This window comes from Seriola aureovittata, chromosome 23 (genome assembly GCF_021018895.1).
Source record: "Seriola aureovittata isolate HTS-2021-v1 ecotype China chromosome 23, ASM2101889v1, whole genome shotgun sequence".
NCBI classification, from domain to species: Eukaryota; Metazoa; Chordata; class Actinopteri; order Carangiformes; family Carangidae; genus Seriola; species Seriola aureovittata.
Window position 1 is genome coordinate 18,833,104 of NC_079386.1, and position 23,083 is coordinate 18,856,186.

Genomic DNA, 23,083 nt, shown 5'->3' on the forward strand with positions numbered 1-23,083 from the left:
TCAGGTGACCGTAATGGATGACGACGCAGATAAGAGAGAAAACCCTCTCACATAAAAGTGTGAAAAGACTAAATCAAGAAGCAAAGATGATGGAAGTGTACATATATATATATATACACACACACACACACACACACACACACGTATATGTGTGTGGGCGAGAGAAGAGAGACTGTTGCCATGGCGCTGTGCCACCTTCTGTTCCCTCCACCTGTTACAGAGACCACACACACTCCCTGTATCAGAGCCACATTACTGTGTTCGAAGCCTCGTGGCGTCACAAGCTCTCTGGCCTCCGGCTTCTGTCATCTGCAGCCACTGACTCACACTTTATATCTGTCAGATGAACCAGTCAGTCGATCTGTCGTTCAGAGGACGGAGCGAAAACAAGCGGAAAATACCAACAATTTAAAGCTGCTCCAGTGTAAAGGTCTGTGTCCATGTGTAGTGTGATTATAGATCAGCTCTAGCTTCTATATTAATACTGTGAAAGTATCAAAGCCTCAGTCCACAGAGAAATGCACACAGCCTGTATTCAGAAACTGAGCCTTAAAACCAGCCGTCAGGACTTCTGGAACTTTGTGATGTCACAACAAAGCAGTCACCAAGCCCCGCCCACCTGGACCCACCATCCAAACCTCCTCCTCTCTTCTGATTGGCTCACCGACCTGTTGTTACTAGAGCTGTTTAAAAATCAGAGAAACAAACATGATAGAAACCTGGTTTCAGGTAAGTTGCATCAACACAGTAAAGTTTCAGCAGAGTCGGTCTCCTTATGCGTCAGCGCAGAAATACAGAGGAAGTGCTCGCAACTGTTTCTTTTGTCCCTCTGATAAAAAAATGTAAAACCTTCTTCCTTTGTAAACACAGCTGTAATTATATAAAGTAATGTGACCACACATGATGATGATGATGATGATGATGTGGTGAAGGAGACCTGACGTGGTTGCAGCTGCAGCCTGATAACATCAAGGCCGTTTGACCAAGATAAACACACACACACGGCCATGGTGAGGCCACACACATTAGTACTAATAACATCACACACACACACACACACACACACACACACACACACACACACACACACACACACACACACACACACACACACACACAACCTCTGACCTCTCCAAGGTTCCTCCCTGAGATTAAATCCAGGACTTCCAGTGTCTCTCTTCATTCTCTCCTCGTCAGCCATGTTCACCTGTCTCCTCTCCTCTCTTCCTTCCTTCCTCTCCCTCTCTCCCTCCTCCTCCTCCTCCTTCTCTCCACCCTTCCTCCTCGTCCTCTTCGTCACCACGGCCGTCGTCCTGTTCCTGATCACACGTCGCTCCGTGCCTGAAGCCAAACCTCCGTCCTGTCCTCCCCCGGCTCGGGACTCCATCCCCTGCCTGCCTCGGCTCCCCGTCCTGGGCAGCCTCCCCTGGCTGGGAGGAGGAGGCCTCCCCCCACACCTCCTCTTCTCCCAGCTCGCCCGAAGGTGAGGAAGTTTCTGATCCTGGAAGATCTAGATAGAAAGAGTCCTCGTGTTTAAAAGAACCTGTTTGAAAGTGCTAGTTATGTAGTTTGAGTTTGAGTGAGTTCGATTTTGTGTCGTTGTCTTTTATCTATTTCACAATCAGTCCGTTAATAGAATCAGCAGCTGATTTGATGATTGATTAATCACTGAATTCTCTGGTTCCAGCTTCTTGTTTTCACTCTGTGATTTCGAACTGAATCTAAACTGAACGTTTGTACGAAGACTTTGACTGTAACAGACGTTTTTCACTGTTCACTGACATCTGTGTGTGTGTGTGTGTGTGTGTGTGTGTGTGTGTGTGTGTGTGTGTGTGTGTGTGCGTGTGTGTGTGTGGCAGGTACGGGTCTCTGTTTGCCCTCCACCTCGGCCCTCACTACACCGTGGTGATTAACGACCATCAACACGCCAGAGAGGTGCTGCTGCAGAGAGGGAGGGACTTCGCAGGACGACCGAGCATGGTGACACATCAAAATACAACGGAAACCAATACTCGATTAATCAATTTGCTAATCAACAGAAAATTTATCTGCATCTACTTTGATAATCAGCAAAAATGTCAAACATTTCCTGGTTCTCTTCTTCTGGGACAGTGAAGTGAAAACGTTTGGGTCGTAGATTGTTGTTGTCTCTTTGGGCTCTCAGTTCTTCTGATGTGTATTTATAATCCCATATTAATTAACAATAACGGATAAATCAATAAAATAATCAATAGATTAACTGACAAAAATGATCTGCTTCCCATTAAATTTACTGGAGGATGAACGTGACTGAACATTATGACCCTGAATTGTAGTTTCTCATTCTGAGCCTTGTTTACATATTGAACAGATATTTATTGATCTAAATCAGGAAACTTTCCAAACTCTTAATCATATTTCATGCTTTAATTTACCCTGTAATTGATATATACTGTTGAGTGAAAAAAAAAAATTTAAAACATGTTTTTATTCCCCAAACCTAAGATACACTGCACCTTTAATGACTTATCGTGTCTTCATGCTACAGAAATGTAATTTATTCACTTACCAAAAAAATAACCTGCTCTGTTTTTCTGAATCAATTAGATCATATCTCAGAATTAGATTTTGTTAATTCAGAAAAACAGCAGGATTTTTTTTTTTTTTTTAAAGAAAACTTTTCTCAAACAAATTTTCTGAATTGACGAAATAATTCTCATAATTATAATTATGATAATTATTGATTCTTCTTGTGGGACAATAACGATCCGATCTGAACTGACATACACATGAATTAATAAATAAAATCTAAGTCGGATGAAGCATATAACCTTATAACATGTATCATTGAACAACAGGTTGCATTTAGTTTTGGAGAAATCTTAATGTAACTGTTTAATATAAAATTAACAAACCTTCCCGTGTAAAGTCATGTGATTGTTTCAGATGCAGTGAACAGGTTTCCCTCCAACATTCACTTCCGCTCCGCAGGTGACCACCAACCTGTTGACCAGAGGAGGTAAAGACATCGCATTCGCCGACTACTCTCCTCTCTGGAAGTTACACCGCCGCCTCGTCCACAACTCCTTCACCCTGTTTGGAGAGGGAACCAGTCGACTGCAGGATATCGGTACGCTACATATTAATGAGGTTTATTTCAATAGTAACACTTGAGTAAAGTAAAACTGTAAGTTCAGTATTTTAATAAATGCACTTTGTTTGCTTAGGAGGATTTCAGGGGTAAATGAATTAAGGAATAATTAGTGATTATAAAAGATAAACCAAACAAACAGCTCGTACATATCAATTACAGCAGAACTAAAGGAGAGTGAAGCCTCTTCCCAATAAACCATCTTTGTCTGTTTATCGGTGTTTACCTGACTCAGTTTCCGGCACCATGATACCGTCTGTCTAATGGCGGCCTCCGTGGACGATAAAGCCGGTGGTGTGTTTCTAACCGTCGGTATCCGCACGGTGAGACTGCTGCTAGCTTAGCTCAAGGGTAGGCAGGTTATTTCAATGTTTATTTCTCTGAGAAACCGAATATTTTTACGACAGGTGAGCAGCGCTGGCGCCATTTTGACTGGAATCGCCGCTGTGTTTGGTGGGCGTGGTTTAAATTGCGCGGGTGAATTGATGGGCGTGCCCGACACGGAGCCAGAGTTTTTGTTACTTCCGCCCGGGAGTTATGTTAGCCCTGTGTGTTTCACCGTCAGAAGGATTACGCACAAAGTACAGAACCGATTTTCACCAAACTTGGTGGAGGGATGGATCATGGACCAGAGAATAACCTATTAAATTTTATTAATTTATTATGAATTTTAAATTTTTTCTCTGAAGTATGGTTTGTTGTTTGACATTGGCCTTGGCAGAGGTCTGCTGTCTCTGAGTGCCCCTCTTAATTTTGTTTTATTTTAAAAAAACAATACACTCATTAACAGCAAGATGTAACAGAGCTCAAATATGTAAAATGAAGAAAGGATCTCTTTTGTTGTTTATATTTGTAGATGATTTTTTTTTTTTTACGTGTGTATGTGGAAACAAAATGACATTTGTAGTTTAGACTGTTGGTCAGGCTCATTATTTCTATTTTTACAAATAAAATGATTAATAACACAATTGTTTTTATTATTCTAAAAGAAGCTAATGTTGAATTAATTTTTTAAAATATATTGATATAACTGGTCTGCCTTTTCTGCAGCAAGAAACACGTGAAAACGTTTGGTTGGACAGGTGTGGACATTTCAGTGAAACTTTGTGCTCTAACCAACATAACATGACATATCAGGGGTTTGATTACCTGTTGTATGAACCTACCGCAGACAGTTGATGTTGCCACAGTTCTTAATTTATTTGGTGGGAAATGGTTCACAGGCAAAGTATTCAAATGACAATCCTCAGGAAAAAAAAGCAGAGAAAAATGCACAACACAAAAATGAGACCCACTTTTATCAGCAGCTGACCCCGTGTTGCCGTGTGCATCATTATTCCTGCAGCTGCTTCACAGTAAAAACTCGTCATATTGATGTTTCATGACGTTTCTCCCTCTCCAGTTCTGTCCTCGGTGGACAGCCTGTGTGTCGAGTTGTTGTCCGGGGGGAAGCGTGGCTTCGACCCGTCTCCCGCGGTGACCAGGGCCGTCACCAATGTTGTGTGCACACTGGTGTTCAGTTCCACCTATCGCCATGGCGACGCAGAGCTGCAAGAGGTGATCCGATACAACGATGGCATCGTGCAGACGATCGCCAGGGGAGGACTGGTGGACATTTACCCCTGGATGAAGGTACACTCACATAAACCTCATTCTAAACTAAAGCTGGACCTCCTTGAGGTTCTTCCCGGCCGTCATGTGAGTTTTTGCGAGAGTCGTGCAACAACTCACCTCAACAGCTCTCAAGGTGTTAATGACCACACAAGACGTTAAATGCCTGGAACTCGCCATTAATCACTTAGAGCTGAAGAAGCCTTTCAGATAGGAAGAAGAACCTCAAGAAAGTCCTGTTACCTTCGTACAGCTCTAAGACTTGTCAAACTCTCCTTGTCTAAAAGTGTAATTCGACCTTACAAAGATAGAAGTACAGAGCACACAAACACTGACAATCTGTATCTGTCCCTCAGGTCTTTCCTAACAAGTCTCTGAGTAAACTGAAGGACTGTATCACTGTCAGAGACCGACTGCTGACGTGCAAACTGGAGGAGCACAAGGTAACGTACAAACTCATAGAAGGCTTCGAATACTAGTCCTCACAAAGGTCTCGTCTTCAGGTGCTGAGAAGACATTTCTCTTCTGCTGTTGCAAAATTTATGTAAAATTTAAAGTTTGACCTAAAGTAGAAATCTGCACTTCCTCTTTGGCTCATGTCCAGGCATCACTGAGTGACGGTGAGCCCCGAGACCTCCTGGATGCCTTGCTGAAGGGCCAGACAGGCAGCGGGCGGGGTCAAAGGTCATCTGGATCAGAGGATGAGGGGATAACGGACGACCACGTCCTGATGACAGCGGCTGAGGCATTTGGAGCCGGAGTAGAGACGACGTCCACCACACTGCTGTGGATCCTGGCGTACCTGCTGCACCACCCTGAGGTGAAAACGCCGCTGATACCGATGTTGATGAAGCTAACACCTGCTTGAACATCTGCTGCAAATACTGTGGCAGGAAGCCACAGACTAAAACAATTTTCTTTAAGTATCCTCAAAAAATTGATTTGAAAAACTGATTTTATAATCAGAAAACATTTCAATGCACTTCTGTAGTTCTTGAGTATAAACCATTATCATGGTCCCTCCAGGTCCAGGATCGCGTGCAGAAGGAGCTGGACGAGCACGTTGGCAGCGAGCGAGCAGTCTGCATGTCGGACCGCGGCCGGTTGCCGTACCTGGATTGTGTCATCAACGAGGGCATGAGGATCCGACCGGTCAGCCCCGTACTGATCCCACACACTGCCATGACCCACAGCAGGTAGACCTGCACTCAAATACTAGAGCTGACAATTAACAGAAAATTAATTGATAATTATTTTGATAATTAACTAATCCTTTCAATAGTTCTTAGAAAATTTCCTGGGTCCAGCTTCTCTAACATGAGGATTTTATGCTTTTGTTGCATCCAGAGTCTCAGGTGGATGCTGGGATGTGGTTTCACCTGCAGTGATTTTATTTTTCTACTCTTATTCTACTACTTCTGCTTCAAAACTCGCTCAACTTACTCGACGGCACCACCTGGTGGTGGAAGCCATGCAGCACATCCACAAACATCAGGCTCAGAGCTACAAACACTCAGAACCGTGTTTGGTGACAGATGGAGATTTAATGAAAGTTCGGATGTCATTGCAGCGTCTGTGCTGCCTGTAGTCCACAGTCTGATCTATTCTATTTATTCCTCCTGTTTCTAAAGTATTTCAACTTCTTCTGTTATTTGCATCGGAAATTATAATGTGTGGTTTTCAGACAAAATCATTAATCGATTAAATGAGAAATAACAGACTAATCAATAATGAACATAATCAGTAGTTGGATCCAGATTAAATAGACTAAAATTCGATCCATCTCTCTTTCTTTCCTGTAGTATTGGAGGTCACTCTGTAAGTCGTGGGACTCGTGTTTTGGTCAACATGTGGTCGATTCACCACGACCCCCGACACTGGGATAAACCCGACCTTTTCAACCCAGGTAAACGCACAAACACACAAACATACAAACATTTAACTTTACAAGCTTTCTAATCAGCAGCCGAACACACCAACTTTGCCTTTTCCTGCATTTCCAGATCGTTTCCTTGACGATCGGGGCCAGCGAGTCACACCCCCCTTCTTTCTGCCGTTCGGGGCGGGACCTCGAGTCTGTGTCGGTGAATCATTGGCCAGGCTGGAGCTCTTTCTCTTCTTGTCCTCACTTCTCCAGCGAATGAGCTTCAGGCTGCCAGACGGGGCCCCCCCGCCCAACCTGCAGGGGCGGCTAGGTGTGGTCTTGCAGCCATTACCTTATACCGTTGTTGTCACTCCAAGGGCGGGGTGGGAGAGCGAAGCAAAATAAAAAAGGACGGGGTAAAAATCAAAATAAATGTCAGAGAAAGAAACATTACGCTAAAATTTTTGTCACTTTGTTAAAATTTTGCAGAAGTAAATATTAAAACACTCCTGTGACAATAAAGTGAAAGAAATCAAAAATTTAAATATCATCATAGTTTTCCACCATTAAAGTAGTTTATAATAGGTTGTAATAATTAGGACTTCAAATGTTTGTGAGCCTCATTCTTTAAAGTGAAGTAAATAAAATTTTGCCACAGATGTACAAAGTTACCAAAATTACTTCTATAAAATCTTTACTATTCAGTGTAAACACCATTTTTCGGATTAGATAATATCGATTACTACACAACATTGTAAATCTGAACTACTTGATTACATAAAAAAAGCTAATACTAATCTAACTGCTCCAACTAAACCAACACTGTGCTATAGCAGCTACCTGCTAATGCTATGCTTGACTAATTTCAAAAGCTGATTAAAGTACAATTGGAAAAAAATCAAAGTATAATTAAACCGAGCTTTAAAAATGAAAGCCACTTAATGTTTAATGAATAAAAGAGGATGTTTTTATTCCCTCTGAAATTGTTATTCAAAATAAACATTTCTAATTAAAAATTAATTATGATTGATTTGACAGAGCTCGAGTGTGGCCCAGGCAGACTGTAATTTGACATTATCATTGTGTTTTAATCAATAAATAAAGATTGATCTTCAGTATGGTGATGGTGTATTGGATGAATGCAGACAGACAGGTGGTAGATTTGACAAGTTTATTCAGTATATCTTCACACATTGTTAGAACAGGCTGGTTTAGTTAGGTCACACACATACGTACATCCACACATACACACTCACTATTAATTAGATAATACTAATAATTAGCATCGTTATCATCGTAATATTAAGGGATTTTAAAGACTGATCTTTTCTCTGCTTCCTTCGACTCCTCCGACAGAAACCTCATGCAAAAAGGAAGGACAGAAGAGAAGAGATAACGAGAAAACATTCTTTAGACAGAGGGAGGGGCTCCTACGAGAGAAGGAACATACTTTAAGTTTTAGTAAATTAAATCATTTTGTCAAACAACACTGGTGGCGCTGCTTCAAATCTCCTCATAGAACAAGTGAAAGTTGATCAAAGGGTCCAAAATGGTAAAAAATTGAATGAGGCCAAAAGTCAGAGTTGTCAAAAACGTTGACTGGGTTCACGTTTCAGGGTCAGTGCAGGTTTTACAGGACAGAACTCTGAATGACTGGTTACCCAGATTAGACTGATGTGACAATATCTAGGAATCTCAAAAAAAACTTTAGTTGTTTCAGCTTCTGTTGAAACTTGAAGCTTTAACCTTTATTTTGTTGGGCTTCTGAATCAAAGTGGGTTTTTTCATATTAATGGAACCACCTCATCCTCACCTTTCACCGTCTCCTCAGCCCTCTCTCTCAGAACTAAGGTTCACATGATGCCCAAACTGATGATGTTGACAGCTTCTAAAAAAAACACCTTTTCGGATCTCTCCGAACAGCTCTTGCAGCGTGTTCTAATGATGGATTTCCATTTATAGCCTGGATACCTGCAAAGTGATGCACCATTAGCAACCATAATCAGAACTTGTGATGCTGTTATTTCCACATAAGCTGTTGCTTTTCACCTGCCGATGATAATGTGTCTGAAATTCACCCAAGGTGCACTAAATACCTGCCGCCTCCACCTCTTCTTCTACTCAGCTGACTTGTATATTTCCTCCCATCCCTCCCCAACAATCTGATGACTGCATTGCAGAAAAATGCCCAGATGTAGTCTTCAGTCACTGACCTTTGTGACTAAGTTAGCATACTGCTTCACAGTACAATCAGATCACCAATGGGGGGTAGATATCGGGGTGAGAAGACAAGGACATAATTTGAGTTACCACAGAGTTGAAGGTGGGATCACCCATTATGAATGTTGAGCCGAGGCATCAAGTTGGACTGAATCTGTTCCAGTCTGGGTCAGTAAGTGTTGACAGTCGGATGATAAAGTGTGTGATACGTAAAGATATTAATCTTGAGTCTTTTAGATGCAGATCCAGAATATTCTTATATAATTCTATTTCCAAGTGATGAAGTAGAATATTTGCAGTTTTCATGAACACTTATTCAAGCACTTGAAGATCCAGTCACCACTAAAGTGTCAAACACTGTCAACTCATGCATTGAGAAACACGCAAGAAAACATTCCACCGTAAAAGTTGACAGTAACAACAATGTAAAATAAATTATTTCTACCTAGCTATACTGGAGGGAACCTTGACTAGTGGAGCTGATCACCGGTAGAGGTTGATAAACTAAACTTTATTTGCAGCCAAAGTTTCTAAAGAAGTCTGAAACCTTTACTTTAAGAATTTCAAAGGTAATCTGAGGACTAAAGGTAGTCAAATAATCAATTATAGCTTTTAAGCAATCATACTGGGGTCAATTTTGGGTTGAAACCAAATCTGACCTGTCAGTGTGAATCCAGTCAGTGTGAAACTCCGAGAGAGGACTGTTGTTCAATGTTTTCGTCCACCGACATTTAATGAAAAACTCAACAAAAAGAGAAAGAACGGGTTTCCAAAAGTGAGCTCGGCCCTGATATCAGCCTCGCGTACAGGGAGATCATCCCAGCTTTATCATTAGGTTGAAGATTTAACCCCTAAATGCCTCAAAGCCCAATGAGTATCGATATCTTGAGTGTCATGAACTTCAGCGGGAGGTGAACCCCAAACCTTGGCAATGCTGGTGCCTTGCAGAACCTATGAAGCTACGTAGGAACTCACCCTCACTTTGTGACTCCAGGAATTCTGCTGAAGTTGTCCCGACCTACCTTGTCGGCTTCTACTACAGTTTCATTCTGTTTTGACCCTTACAGACGCTGTCAACCGGTGCTGTGAGAGCATTTAGATAAAAATCCTCAATGAAGTGACAGATGTCGCATCAAAACCAGCTGCATTCCCTTCATGAGGCTGATCCGAGAGCTGAGAGCCTTTGGGAACCCGAGCTACAGACAGATTTCTGACAACATTTCTCCAGTCATTCTGGTTGAAAGTTCACACCCACACAGAGCAGGAACAACTCTATCTAATGCTAAGTAGTAACAGTTGTCAAGTAGAAATGGCACTCTGTAACCATGGAGATATATAACCTTATTAGTTCAGGTAAACAAAAAACACCATCAACCACAACATCAACCACAACATCAACGGCTCGGTGTCACCTTTGAGCTTTCTCAAGGAGGTCCTTCAGCCTCGACGAACTCTCAGTCCACAGGCGCAAATTTTGCCTGGATTCAATCGAACAAGGTCGTGTTTTAGACCTCAGTCTGAGATGAATCAAAGACATCATCAGAGAATCTCCTGGACTGCTCCAAAGTCTGGATCGGCGCAAAACCAGATTTCTATGTCTGTGAATTTACCCACAGAGGTTTAGAAAAGGAAGATTGGATTGTGGTTATCCATCCGTGTGTGAATCCAATCTTGTGCACATTGGTTGCCAAACTGAGTACCAAGACGTCCAGCAGTCCAGAAAATATCCAGCTGCCAATCAGTTTGAAACATCTGTCCATTCCATCACGTCCTCTCCATGGCAGGACATTGCTTTTGTCATAATGAAGTCCAACATAGCTTTGTCCATCATTGGCATCCGTATGGGTCACTATGTCAGCGAAGACACACCCATTGTCCTTTTGCAACCAGTCCGTGTTGTAATGCAGCATGGACACAGGGTTTAAGGATCAGTCAAACAGACTCAAGGTCTTTCCATCGGAGAAGGCTGAGTTAATGATACAGGTGAATGACACAATCATCAGGTGACCACTGCTCCACAGCGGTTGCCATAGTTACACAGGGAGCCTGAGAACATCACTTTCCTCCTAACATGATATTGCCTCAAGATGTCATGTCTTTACTTTCAAAAGCCCCTTTCCGACTGGATTAACATCAGAGGGGAGGTGGGGAGTGAAACATTCACTGTGCTCTTTGGTGATTTAACCCATCATTCAAGACGCCATTTTAACCATGGTGAAATTACAGAAAATGGTTTGTGATAGACATGGACATTCAGCAGGACAAAAGTCTCACTCCCTGTCAGAGTCATAACTCAGTCAAACCTGATCACTAAGTCAGGAAACATATATTGATATCATTCAGTGTGAGTTACGCGTCCCGAGGATATGTCCATCACAAATAAAGGTCCATAAATCTGCTTAGAAATCATACAAAAAAGATGCTCCTGTATCTTGCAGAACATGCCTGAGAATCATCAGGTTTCTAAGTGTTTTTTGTATCAAAGTGTTGGTTGTCTGTACATCCAGTGGGTCTTCTGCAAACAGCTAGTAGCTAATTCACTTTTATTGGCGCCAAGCTGCCAAAATATAATGTTAAAAAACACAGAGCTCAAAATCATGTTGGTTCCCAGCGAGGCCTATAAATTGGTGTTATCATGTTTCCATCTATCAGGTTAGCGATAACATTTTTGACGTCCTCAATTTTCACACAAAAGTCAAATTTCACACCAAGGTGATTTGTAAATATGTAAAGTAAAAGCAAAAGCAGCTCTTGCTCAAGAGATCCACTTTCAAATACAAGGACATCACTCTGGATGGGCTTTAAATTACAGGAGGACCATTAGGTCATTGTGGCTATAATTATTACTGTGGGGCTGATATATTTCCCACATCCACCAATCACTTATTGGAGCAGGTAATGTTGAAATCACCCCTCCCCCTCCCCTACAGGCATAAATCCAGTCTGAATAAGATGTCATTTGAACATTCCCACTTTGAGGAGTTCTGGTTCAAGCAATCACCCGCAAGTACAATCTAATAACGTCACTGCACACTCTTTGTCTCATTGGCTACACGTTGGTTTACTCTGGCGTCTTTTCCAACACACTTTCAACATCTGGTTTGGATCAACACACATTTGTGAAACTTTTCTAACACAGCTTTCATGACAAGCTGCAAAAAAACAAGTGCACTTTGTGGAAGCAGGTGTAAGAAAAAGTAACGCACGTCTGACTAAATCCTATGTTCAACCTTTAGTCCCAGTGAAAAGAGAGAGTGGGAGAGCCTCTTGCTTGAAGCAAATATCTATGAATGTTTTGTTGAACAGGTTATTATCATAATGCGGACAAAGATAACAAAGATAGCATTTCTTCATTGACACAATTAAAAAGTATTACAAATGTGTGATGCCATACCTTGTTCAAGCGTGTTGGAAGTGACTCATCTGTTAAAACTGCTCTTACAATCATTTTACTGCTGTTGTTGGGTAAAAATGTCAGATCTCCAAGGTGTTGACTGTTTTCTTCTTCACCCTGATGCATTTTTCAGTTTGTCTGGAGGGTTCAGGACAGATTTTTATCGAGCTAATAGTGTGGCAATTGCCCAAACGACAGGGCCAATCACCTGAACTGGAGTAACAAGGTTCTCACCCAACAATGACAATGCTTTTCTTTGCTATCAACCCTTCCTGAAGCAGCTGTCCTGAATTTTCTGGAGGGGGTTATTTACACACAGACTCTTGCTGATGAAAAATATTGCTCTTCACTAATTTCAGATGCTAAGGTGGTTAGAAATACACCAGCATGTACAATACAAATGTTACTAACACTCTGTCATTGACAAAATATACTCTACCTTTAAGTCTTTCTGTCACAAAATATCAATATTGACACGCCTATCAACCTGACAGTGTACAAATACATTAATATGTAATATACAACAATGGCCTAAAAATAAATTCTAATGACTCGGCTTCTGTAGTTTTTAACGATTTATTGATTGAGGTTACTGTCATTTTGAAGGCCCTGAAAAAGCTCGACTTGTTTGGTGATTTTTGTAGAATTTATTAAGAATTCTGAATGACAAAAAAGGAGAGGTGTCTATGAATTGAGACATGCACAATGTGAAAGGTAATTTCAGAGTTTAGACAGGGACTGAAAGTAGCTTCTGTGGCGTCTGTGTTGTTCCATCTGACCTCAGATTCAGAAAAAGAGACAAAGACGGGAATGATGACGTGCTCTCATCTCTGTTCTGTTTGGTGCTTTGTTTCTGTCTAACAGCGCCCATTGTTTATTCCTATTTATGCAAAAGCTTTTCTCTGCTGAAAGGCCAACGCACAGGAAACCAGCCGATCCCTCCGCCCTAAAACCTTCCATATAGGATCAAGTTGCCACGGTCGCATCAAATCTGAGAAGCTGTCTCTCCCGTTTCATAAACTACCCACCTAATTCTGCTTTCCTGACAGACTTCTTCATCAAATCATTCCCTCTAATGAATGAATCAGTCTTCCCTCTGTCAGTCAGAGTGAATCATCCTCCTACATCAGTCTCTCTTCATTTCCAAAACAGCCAATTTGTCCCCGGCACGTTTCCAAACCCCTGTCAGTGCCCAAGACAAGCGAGGTGTCTTCTGCTAAATCTTCAACTATTTAAAGTTGTTCTTTTCTTGTTGTTGACAGATAGATGCAAGAAACACTATGTACTTTCTGTCAGAGGCATAAAGCAGACCAAGGCGACCACGTTCGCAGTCTTTATGTGGGACGGAAAGCGGAGATGGGAATGATTCTGACGTTTGTGACTTGTGAGTGTGGACGTCATTGGACCAATCGACACAGCCGTATGACTACAGAAAAAAAAAAAAATCCTGTGCATGGTCAATGCAGCTCTATATCTATTATACCAACCTTTAACTACTTTGAACGACAGATTTTTGATGCTGTATTATTAAGTGCAAAGTTTCAAAAAGATCAGTGTCAGAGTCTTAATTCATTAATTACTTGGATGCTGATGTGTGAGCGCTATTTACAAGTTGGTAACTGATAATTACGGTACCTCCCATAAGACATGGACTCAGGATTAGCTTTGTGATTAACAACCTGCTTTGATATCTGTCAACAGACCTGAAAATGAATGATTGATGGCCAATTTGCATTTCAGTCTGATCCTCACTGATTTTGTTTTCAGGAAGTTCAGCTTGTTAGCTAACCAAAGTATCCTTTAAAATCTGCTGCTGGCTGGTTAGCAAGCTTATAATGACTAGTAGTTCAGGTTGAAGGTACCCTGTGGATCAGTATTAATGCTATGGAACAATATTTTGATAGGCAGGTTCCCATTTTGGTTTACATTCACGTGGGGATGTACATGGACATATATGGAGTAAAACAAGAATAGTTAAAACTGAAGCAGGGTCCACTTAGAAAAACACAATGGCATCCTTCATCAGATCTTTCTTCCTCTGGTAAACGTAAAATCGGAGGAATATCCCTTTAAAATATGAGGAAGGGAATTAATTCAACATATTTTTCAGGCTTCAAGGATACAAACAACGAGCTTTAGAGACAGACTGAATGTAACTCCACTGGGTACGTTTGACCGACTCTTCTGAAACTCTAAGTATTTTGGAAATTAGAGCTAAAGATAAGACAGTGAACGGTGTCACTTTTAACCTCTACAAACAAATCCAAATTATTAGGCTGTTCACTCTGACTGACAACATTTCTGAATTGATCTACAGACATGTCGAAGCAAGCTGTTTCAGGTCACTCTCTGATCATACCCTCTGGTGGAGATTTAGGCATTCCTCATAAATAGACAACTCTCCAGTTTTACTCTGTTGGAATCAAATGGAAAGCAAGGGTCCTAATCTTTCTTGAAATTTTACAAATAGCTGAAAACAGTTCTCAAGTGGTTCTATAGAGGCTGTAAAACTTTATCAACCTTGGATGCAATCTGAGTAACACCTCTCCTCCTATTTAAACACACCGGTACTCACCATGCAGAAGCCTGGAACCACGGTTAATTAAAATTTCAACTCGCAGTTAGAGTTGAGGAAATGCTTCCTGTTGAATTTCTTCCTGTGACCCATCCGGTACCTGTGCTGGTCTGACTAACAGCTGCTGAAGTAGCAACATGTATTGATATGATGTGACTCATCAACATCTGCGTTGACAAACTCCTGGTTACAGAACAATTTCCAAAAACAGTTTTAAGGGTGGATGCCATAATTTACTTTCTCTTCATCCCTTGTTTGGATGACGAATGCTGTGATCTGCCCATTGATGTCAATCACACGGTCTCCATGACAATGACGACTTCTCCACTGTCCTCTGATGTTGGTGTAGTGGTGGAGGTGGGGTTACACAGTGTAAGTCCTTCCCCTGTGGTTATCTGACCTCTGACGGGGCAGTCCACACTATCATGGAGATCAGTGTTTCCACCTCCTTTTTTATCCCTGTCTCCTCCTCCACCTCTCCTACCATCTTCCTTCCTTTCCCCCTCCTCTTCTTCCTCCTCCTCTTCATCATCTTCATCCTCTACCCGACACCTGCACACCTCGATCCCAGAGTCACCAGTTAGTCGTCGATGTCTATACTGGCTCTCATCGGCTCCCATGTCATCTTCCTCATCATCATCGTTGTCCTCCTCCTCCTGCTCTTCCTCTCCATCCTCCCAGTTGGGAGGTCCTGGTTCAAAGATGTCCACACAGGGGGAGAAGAGAGTCTGTTTTGGAGGGGACTGAGTGGCACGAGGTGAGGGGGAGAGTGAGGAAGCATGGCCAGACGACGATGCACCTTTGTCGGACTGGTGCAGAGCTGTGAGGGGGTCCAGGAGTAAAGCTGGGGCTGGGAGGGAGGAGGAAGGCAGGGCTGGAGGGGAGGGGAGAAACGTAGGAGAGGGAAGGGATGCGGGTGAGGATGGGGAGAGGGCTGAGCGGGGTGACTGAAGAGGAGCAAAATTTGATTCCAACTCTATGGTTATGGCTGGGCAGGAAGAGGAGGAAGAGGAGGATACAGGTGTTGGGAAGGTGAGCACTGGGGCAGGACAGTGCAGTGTACCTGATCTGGAACCAACACCAGAGCATGATCCAGAACCAGATCCAGAGCTTAAACCAGTCTGGATATTTGATGGTAATGGGCCGATAATGTCTGACCCTGACAACTGAGTCAGGACCAGACAAGGACCCGAATCAGCCAGTGCTGTATCTGGATCTAAACAAGATTCAAGAACAGCTACAGCCCCCGGCTGTTTGGGCAGATCTGACATGGGGCTGGGAGGAACCAGGGTAAGACCTGACCCAGGTGACAGCTCTGGGTTCTGGCAATGGGATAATGTGGGTGAAGTGGGTGCTGCATCTGTAGCTAGGGTAAGGTTTGAATGTGCGGGAGTTAGAACATGGTTGAGTGAGGAATCAGGTACGAGGGTGGTTTTAGTTTGTGGGTCTGGCACTGGGGTAAGGTTTGAAGGTATTGGCTCTGGAGCTTGGGTAAGGTTTGGCAATATTGGTTCTGGAGAGGGGATCAGGTTTGAAGGTACTGACTCTGGAGCCTGGGTAAGATTTGGCAATAGTTGGTCTGGAAAAGGTGTAAGGGTTGTGGGTACTGCTTTTGGAGATTGAGTAAAGTTTGTAGGTACGGTGTCTGCAGCTTGGTTAAGGTTTGTAGGCACTGGGTCTGGAGCTTGGGTAAGCTTTGAAGGTACTTCAATTGAAGTCTGGGTAAGGTTTGAAGGTACTGGGTCCGGAGCTTGGGTAGGGTTTGAAGGTGCCGAGATTGGCACAAGGCTAGGATTTGGGTCCAGGGTTGGGAGACCAGCAGAGCCTGTTATCAGGGCCAAAGTTCTTCCAACATTTGGGGACAGTACTGAGGCTGGGCTACTAGGAACGTTGGATGTATCAAAAGTTCTTGTGAGATTGAGGGTTTCTGGGGTTAGGTTGGCTGTGGGTCTGTCAGAAGTGCTATCTGTTGGTGTAGAAGGGCCTGAAGTGATTTTCGGGGCAGGGGTAGTTTCAGGGCACTCAGATGGGTCCTCAATACTGATTATTTGGATGGTGGGGAGTGCTGTGTCAACAGCACTTGGACTAGGGAGTGTACTTGAGCTACAGGTGCTAACTATTTGGGTAGACGGTGTTAGATCAAGCTGTTGATTTATGGGGGACGTACTTCCAACAGGAATGGCAACCTCAGAACCAGGAGAGGGCAGAGGTTGAGGGGAGGCTGCCCTAGTAACAACGGCCACAGTAACAGTCTGGTTGGGAACCGGTGAGTCCGTGGCAACAGGTTCCTGAGCTCCGGCAGCGTCTGCTTCGCTGACGTCAATGGCCACCGTGGCAACCATCCTCTCAGAGGCAAATCGTGTCTCATTTACCTCTAAGCAGGTTGCCCCGGCGGTGATGGTTTCCATGGTGACATCAAGAGTGAGGGGCGCGGCCTCACTGGGCGTGGAGGCGTGGCTTGTGTCTGTCTCATACGTGACAGGTGCCGATAGGGAGGAGCTACACGGAGAGGAGGGGCAGCAGGAGTCGCAGGAACAACTGGAGCTACAGGAAAGATTGAGGTATTACAGTTTCAATTATCAGTTGTTCAATGTATGTAGTGGTACAGCAGAAGTTAGGAAAGTAGTAGTAGCATAAGTATTAATAGTAGCAATGCTAGGAGTCTTAGTAGTACTACCTGTAATCATTAGTATTCATAATAAAAGGAGTAAGTTGTAGTGGGTATTGCCATAGCAACACATGTAGTAGTAGCCTCAGTAAGACCAGTACCTCTTTAGTAGTATCAGTCCAGTTAATGGTATTGCATTGCCAGTGTTACTAGTGATACTGCCAGTATTTGCTGAAGCTAACGATTCCAGTACTAGTTACTAGTGCTTTCAGGAGCATTACCACCAGTACTCCCAGTAGCGTTAGCAGCATTGTTACCTGTTATCAGAGCTGAGTGAGGAGGGACCATCGCTGAGCGGCCGGTGCAGCAGTGGGCCATGCTGCGTGAGCAGGTGAGGGTCGACAGTGCGGGGGGGCTGCGGGTAGCGTGGGGTAGTGAACACAGAGCTGTAGGGTGGAGGAGGGGTTGACGGCTGAGCGGCCACCTCCTCATAGGAGGGCAACTTAAGAGACGCCAGGAAACCTGAAAACAGAAAGGAAGTGAGGTTAGAGCAAAGTCGCATAAGCTCGTTTGGATTTCCTGTTTTAAATTACTTTTTTAAAAGTAATTATGGAGCATTTCTGCCATGGTCAGATAGTACTCAGTGGAGGTGACAGGAAAGTACTGTATAAGGACAGGTATGACATGCAAGAAAGGTCCCTGGCCAGATTTAAACCATGAATCTTGTAGTTTTATGGTCAGCGTGTTTAGGTACGGTCACATTACACTTCAGTTAAATAACACAACCCTACACTCTACATTACCAAACACAGTGCAGCAGTGTTTCCATTGGTTGACCAAGGACATCCACAAAGCTGAACAAAAGTAAATTATGAACTGTTAGTCTGACAGAGCTGGTTGTACTAAAACAGGACTCGCATGCTTAAATTCCTCTATCGTGCTGCCCTCAATAGAAGTGAATGGGAGACAGAGCCAACATTTGTAGGACGGAGGTGTAATGTGACCATACCTTAACACCCCGAGGCCACCGGGGCGTCCCAGTTTGGGATGAATCTGACAGCTGCAAATAAGTACTTAAATAACACAGTGACATCATGTCCTGATATTCCTAGCAGCTGATGGTAGGGAGACCTCAAATATCAGCTGTGGCAGATACAATATATCATATATATATATATATATACAAAAACACACACATATAAATCTATATATATATATATATATAGATATATATGTGTGTGTTTTTGTATGTTTAATTTTTTTGTTGTTGTATATAACTTGATTTATTGTCTTTTAGCATTTACCCAGAACACTGGGATGACTGAAATATTCAGAGGAATTCCCCTTTAAGACGCTCAACTGTAGATTTCCACTCGCTGACAAAACAACTGGCTGCATTGTATCTTTGATGGTTTTAATCCATCCACAGGGAAAAAACAATTTCAGGAAATACAAGTTTTTAAATCAATAAATTATGAGCTGTAAGTCCTCTCCAGCAAAGTTCCTCCAACTTGTGCATGACATAATGGGAACAAACAAGTTCTACTTTTGAAATTCAGCAGATTTCCCCTTTAAGGAAAACTCCACTGGCCTCTGAGCGGTAAATTTCCACTGAGTAGTCAAGGCAACGGATTAGAAAAGCGGTGTGTCACTTGACAGCCGAACGTCAAACACATACACACAAAAACAAAAAACAAAACAAGAACTGGCTTCATTGTCTTGATGTTGACAGACAGATGGACGGTCTTACTGAGGTCCAGCATGGAGGAGGGGTAGGAGCTTGCTCCATGGTAGGCCAGCAGGCTGATCTCCCTCTGTCTCTGCTGCTGCTGGACTCTCAGTTTGGCTCGGCGGTGTCGGTAAGCGCAGCAGCAGCTGAACAGGATGAGGACGGTCCACAGCAGCCAGAACCCTGGACAAAGTATTACAGATGTTAATAAAACAAAGACACTGCTGTGTCTCAATGGTCAGTCTGGAGATATCTGTAGGCATTAAAGTCTTCATCTCATTTCTTTCAGATTCCACATGAAAGTTTTTTTGAGGGCACGTCCAGACTGCAATTGATTGAGATCCCCCTTACTCTCTTATTTAACCTGTTAAGTGGTAAATCTGGTTATATTTTATATTTTATTTAGCTCTGTCATTTGGTTACGTTAGCTACACAGCTGTTTCACTTGGGTGTAAATATTTACCACCAACTAATCTCAACAGATTGTGTGAACTTGTGTGGTGGAACCTGTTTTAACTTAGCAATGTGCTAACCATGCTACAGGGAACATGAGTATGACCAACTTACACCAGAGTTCGTAGTAGTAGGTGCAGCAGCCGGTCTCTCCGCAGCAGTGTCCCGTCTCACACAGGTATCCTCCATTAGCGTTGGCCCCGGGGCAGTACCGCGGTCTCCCCAGCAGGGGCAGGCTGCCACCGGAGTGGTACTCCATCGCACCCCTGCTCTGCCCGGACTTAGCCCCGCGCCACCGCTACCTGCTCACCACTAGCCGCTAACTAGCCGTTAGCAACTAAACACGTGATCCTGGTCAGAATCCAACTACATTTTTAGCTAATTTGTTTTCTGACTGAATTTTACTTCTGGAGGGGGGCAGGTGTTTGGTGCACTAGCTCTTAGCTGCTAACCTCAAGTAGCCTCAAAATGAAGCTAATCTACATTTTCAGAGCAGGTGGGATACTTGTTTTGTTTGTGCTTGTTTGAGCTCATCACCAGAAAGATTACAACAAGATAGAAATGATTCAGGGGCCTATGGTTGTAGCTGCAGGTCTGTTAGCAACAAAATCCGAGTAGCACCCCTTACAGCTGCGGACTCTCTGATGGTTCAATAAATCTCAACTAGCAAACACAGGTAGTGGTGCTGATGACTGACGCTAAACACCACAAGTACTGCAGCTGTGGTAGAGTACCGGCTGGTGGAGTGAGACAGGATGACGGCCAATAAGAGGGCCTGAACTGGAGAGAAGAGAAAAAGAAAAAATACAATAGTTTATTGATGAACAGCACGACAGTACGTCACACACACACACACACACACACACACACACACACACACTGAAATGTCCACTACTACAGGCCTATTTGATATTCGTCACTGCACTGGCTCAAACCACGAGCCGACACAATGCTCCCTCTCTGTCCATGTCACACACACACACACACACACAAGTTTGTACATCTATACTTGTGAGGACAATCACTGATATAATGCATTCTCTGGGCCCTAACCTTTAACGACAAGTTCACTTTTTTTTCCAAGTCTGACTTCCAACAATACTCACATGCCCGTATGTACACTGAAAGCACTGTTGGTCGCTTAAATTGCCCAGCCTCTCCATACTGGCAGCAAAGATGTGCCTTTCTAAAGCAACTTCATTGTAAGCACTGTAATACAAAATCCACAGTCCCCACTCTGTGCTAATGTGATATTTCAGCCACAGCTAATACGAAGCTTCAGCAGGTAGGACTTCAATCAACAGAAAATGAATGGCCAACTTTTTTCATAATTCATTAATCCTTTGTCATTTTTCAAGCAAAAATGTCAAAAATGTGATGGTTCCATGTGAGGATTTGCTGCTTTTGCTGGTTTTATATAATAATAAATTGAATATTTTGAGGTTTGAAACTGTCAGTCAGACAAAACAAGAAATTTTAACTCTTTTATAGACTAAATTATTAATTTATCTGTAATGAAAATAATTGTTAGTAGCATCAACTTTGTGATCAACTAACTACCACCAACCAAATCTTGATCCTAAATCCTAAAACCAAGTCCTGACCCTTAAACAGCTCTTTAAATGTTCAGCCCTGAGTGAAAACCTGCCAAAACGTCCTCCACACTATAGTCCTCACAATGACAGACATACGAGCGTGCGCACGCGCGCACACACACACACACACACACACACACACACACACACACACACACACACACACACACACTACTGCAGAGTCAAAACAGAGTTCAGTTAGACTCACAGGAAACGTTGGTGGTCTGTAAAGAGTTTCTTACAAGGCCAAGTTTTGCCTGCATGCTGCAGTGCTGCACACACACACACACACACACACACACACACACACCACACACACACACACACACACACACACACACACACACACCGAAACTGCTATGAAACGACTGCCTTTGCAGCGTGGTAAACATGATGGCTTATGGTCAGTGAACGCAGCACACACACATAAATATATAAATATCCAGTAGTACATAGAGGCCATATGTGGACATATTGTACATGTGTGACAATATAATCAGTTCACACACATTCTGGTTTAATTTTACTCCACCGGAGCCTGTGTACACTGACTGAATGCAGTATTCAGTGTATGTATATTATAAGTGTGTGTATTCTCAGCTGCCCAGCCTGCAGACGAACCCTCCAGCTGTTGTTAACGGCAAAATCCCCCGGTAGCTAATAAACAAAAACAACCGTACCACTCCGTCCTTCCGTCCATCCTCTTCCGCGTCCGTCTGCGGGCCTCGCTGCTGTTGTTGTCGGTGTGATTACTGTTCGTCCGTCCGTGTGTTGGTGCTCGGCACCGCCGGGGCCTCCTCTCTCTGTCTCTCCGGTTCCCCGCCTCCTCGCTCTCCCTCCTCGGTGCGACCCTCCGCCAGCCCCGCCGCCATCAGCGCCAGCGGCTCGTCAAGTCCCCGCGGCACGAGACGACACACTTCCGCCTTGTCGCTTATGTTGGTTTCAAAATAAAAGCCCGTACCGAACTGAACGGTCCCTGCCATTCGTTTTCACATACGAAAATCGTATATATGGTCATGAATGACATTTATATTATATCACGGACTATATATGCTCACATATAAGGTCAATTATTTTGTTTGTAGTTTATTTTTCACAACTCTATATGCTAATATGTATTACAGGACTTTTACAATGCCTGTATGTGCTTTGTCCATTAGGTGTTAAGATGAGCGACACTGTTTATGCCCAATTCATTCCCCACCTATGTCATGGAAATTCAAAATAGTCTCATCAGACAATATTTGCATCTTTTTATGTGGCAGTAGTAAAAATTAGTCATTGTCAAAATCTGTTGTGTTGTGGTTTCAGAATGATGGAGACAGAGAACAACCAGTTTCAAAATATGATGCAGGCTAAGGACGATTTCTTTTCTTGGTCAACTTTCATGTTTTTCCAAAAAGATGTGCAAATGGCTTGATACAGTTACAATTCCCCGGGGGAGCGTGTCCCCTGAATATCGACTTAAGTTGGGGATAAGCCCCAAATGTTTACAATGCCACTGTTCACTCTATTCCTTATTCCCATGATGCTATATTTGCGCAAACAAACAAAAGCACAGCATTAAAACTACCTTAAACCGAACATAAGTAAAGTACTTTAATAAATGTGATTCCACCCTTGACGAAAAGTAAAAAAAGCAAAACTTTTATTTTGTAAAGAAGAATCGAATGTTACTTAAACCGGATATTCCGCGCGTGGGTGTTTTTTCAAACTCGACAGACCCGCCATTACAGCCGCCAGCCAGTGACAGCACCGAGCCCTGCAGTGGAGGCGCACGAGTCTGTCGTGAAATAACCGAAGAAAATAACTGAAACTGAACCTTCGTCTGTTTTATTCTTCTCTTCTAACATTCACACCAATAACAACATGTTTACGTTATTAAACAAACACATATTTATATT

At 43.1% G+C, this 23,083-nt stretch overlaps 2 protein-coding genes across 3 annotated transcripts; one reads left to right on the forward strand and one right to left on the reverse strand.

Moving 5' to 3' along the window:
• The first annotated feature begins 1,170 nt into the window (after window positions 1-1,170).
• On the forward strand, window positions 1,171-9,569 carry LOC130164285 (steroid 17-alpha-hydroxylase/17,20 lyase). Of its 2 annotated transcripts, none has more exons than XM_056368924.1 (9): window positions 1,171-1,483; window positions 1,860-1,980; window positions 2,971-3,109; window positions 4,533-4,762; window positions 5,098-5,184; window positions 5,346-5,561; window positions 5,768-5,893; window positions 6,544-6,647; window positions 6,745-6,880. In XM_056368924.1, exons 1-8 carry the CDS (start codon window positions 1,200-1,202, stop codon window positions 6,625-6,627), a joined length of 1,287 nt encoding a protein of 428 aa, XP_056224899.1. In that variant the 5' UTR covers window positions 1,171-1,199; the 3' UTR covers window positions 6,628-6,647; window positions 6,745-6,880. The 2 variants fall into 2 exon arrangements, with proteins under 2 accessions (XP_056224899.1, XP_056224898.1); XM_056368923.1 differs by having other exon boundaries at window positions 1,176-1,483; window positions 5,768-5,937; window positions 6,745-9,569.
• LOC130164256 (mucin-2-like) lies at window positions 7,763-22,070 on the reverse strand. The gene is made up of 5 exons (XM_056368872.1): window positions 21,860-22,070; window positions 19,699-20,364; window positions 19,153-19,314; window positions 17,720-17,924; window positions 7,763-17,338 (listed from the first exon to the last, which is right to left on the reverse strand). The coding sequence occupies exons 2-5, from the start codon at window positions 19,841-19,843 to the stop codon at window positions 15,088-15,090; spliced, it is 2,763 nt and encodes a 920-aa protein (XP_056224847.1). The 5' UTR covers window positions 19,844-20,364; window positions 21,860-22,070; the 3' UTR covers window positions 7,763-15,087.
• Between the last annotated feature and the right edge of the window lie 1,013 nt (window positions 22,071-23,083).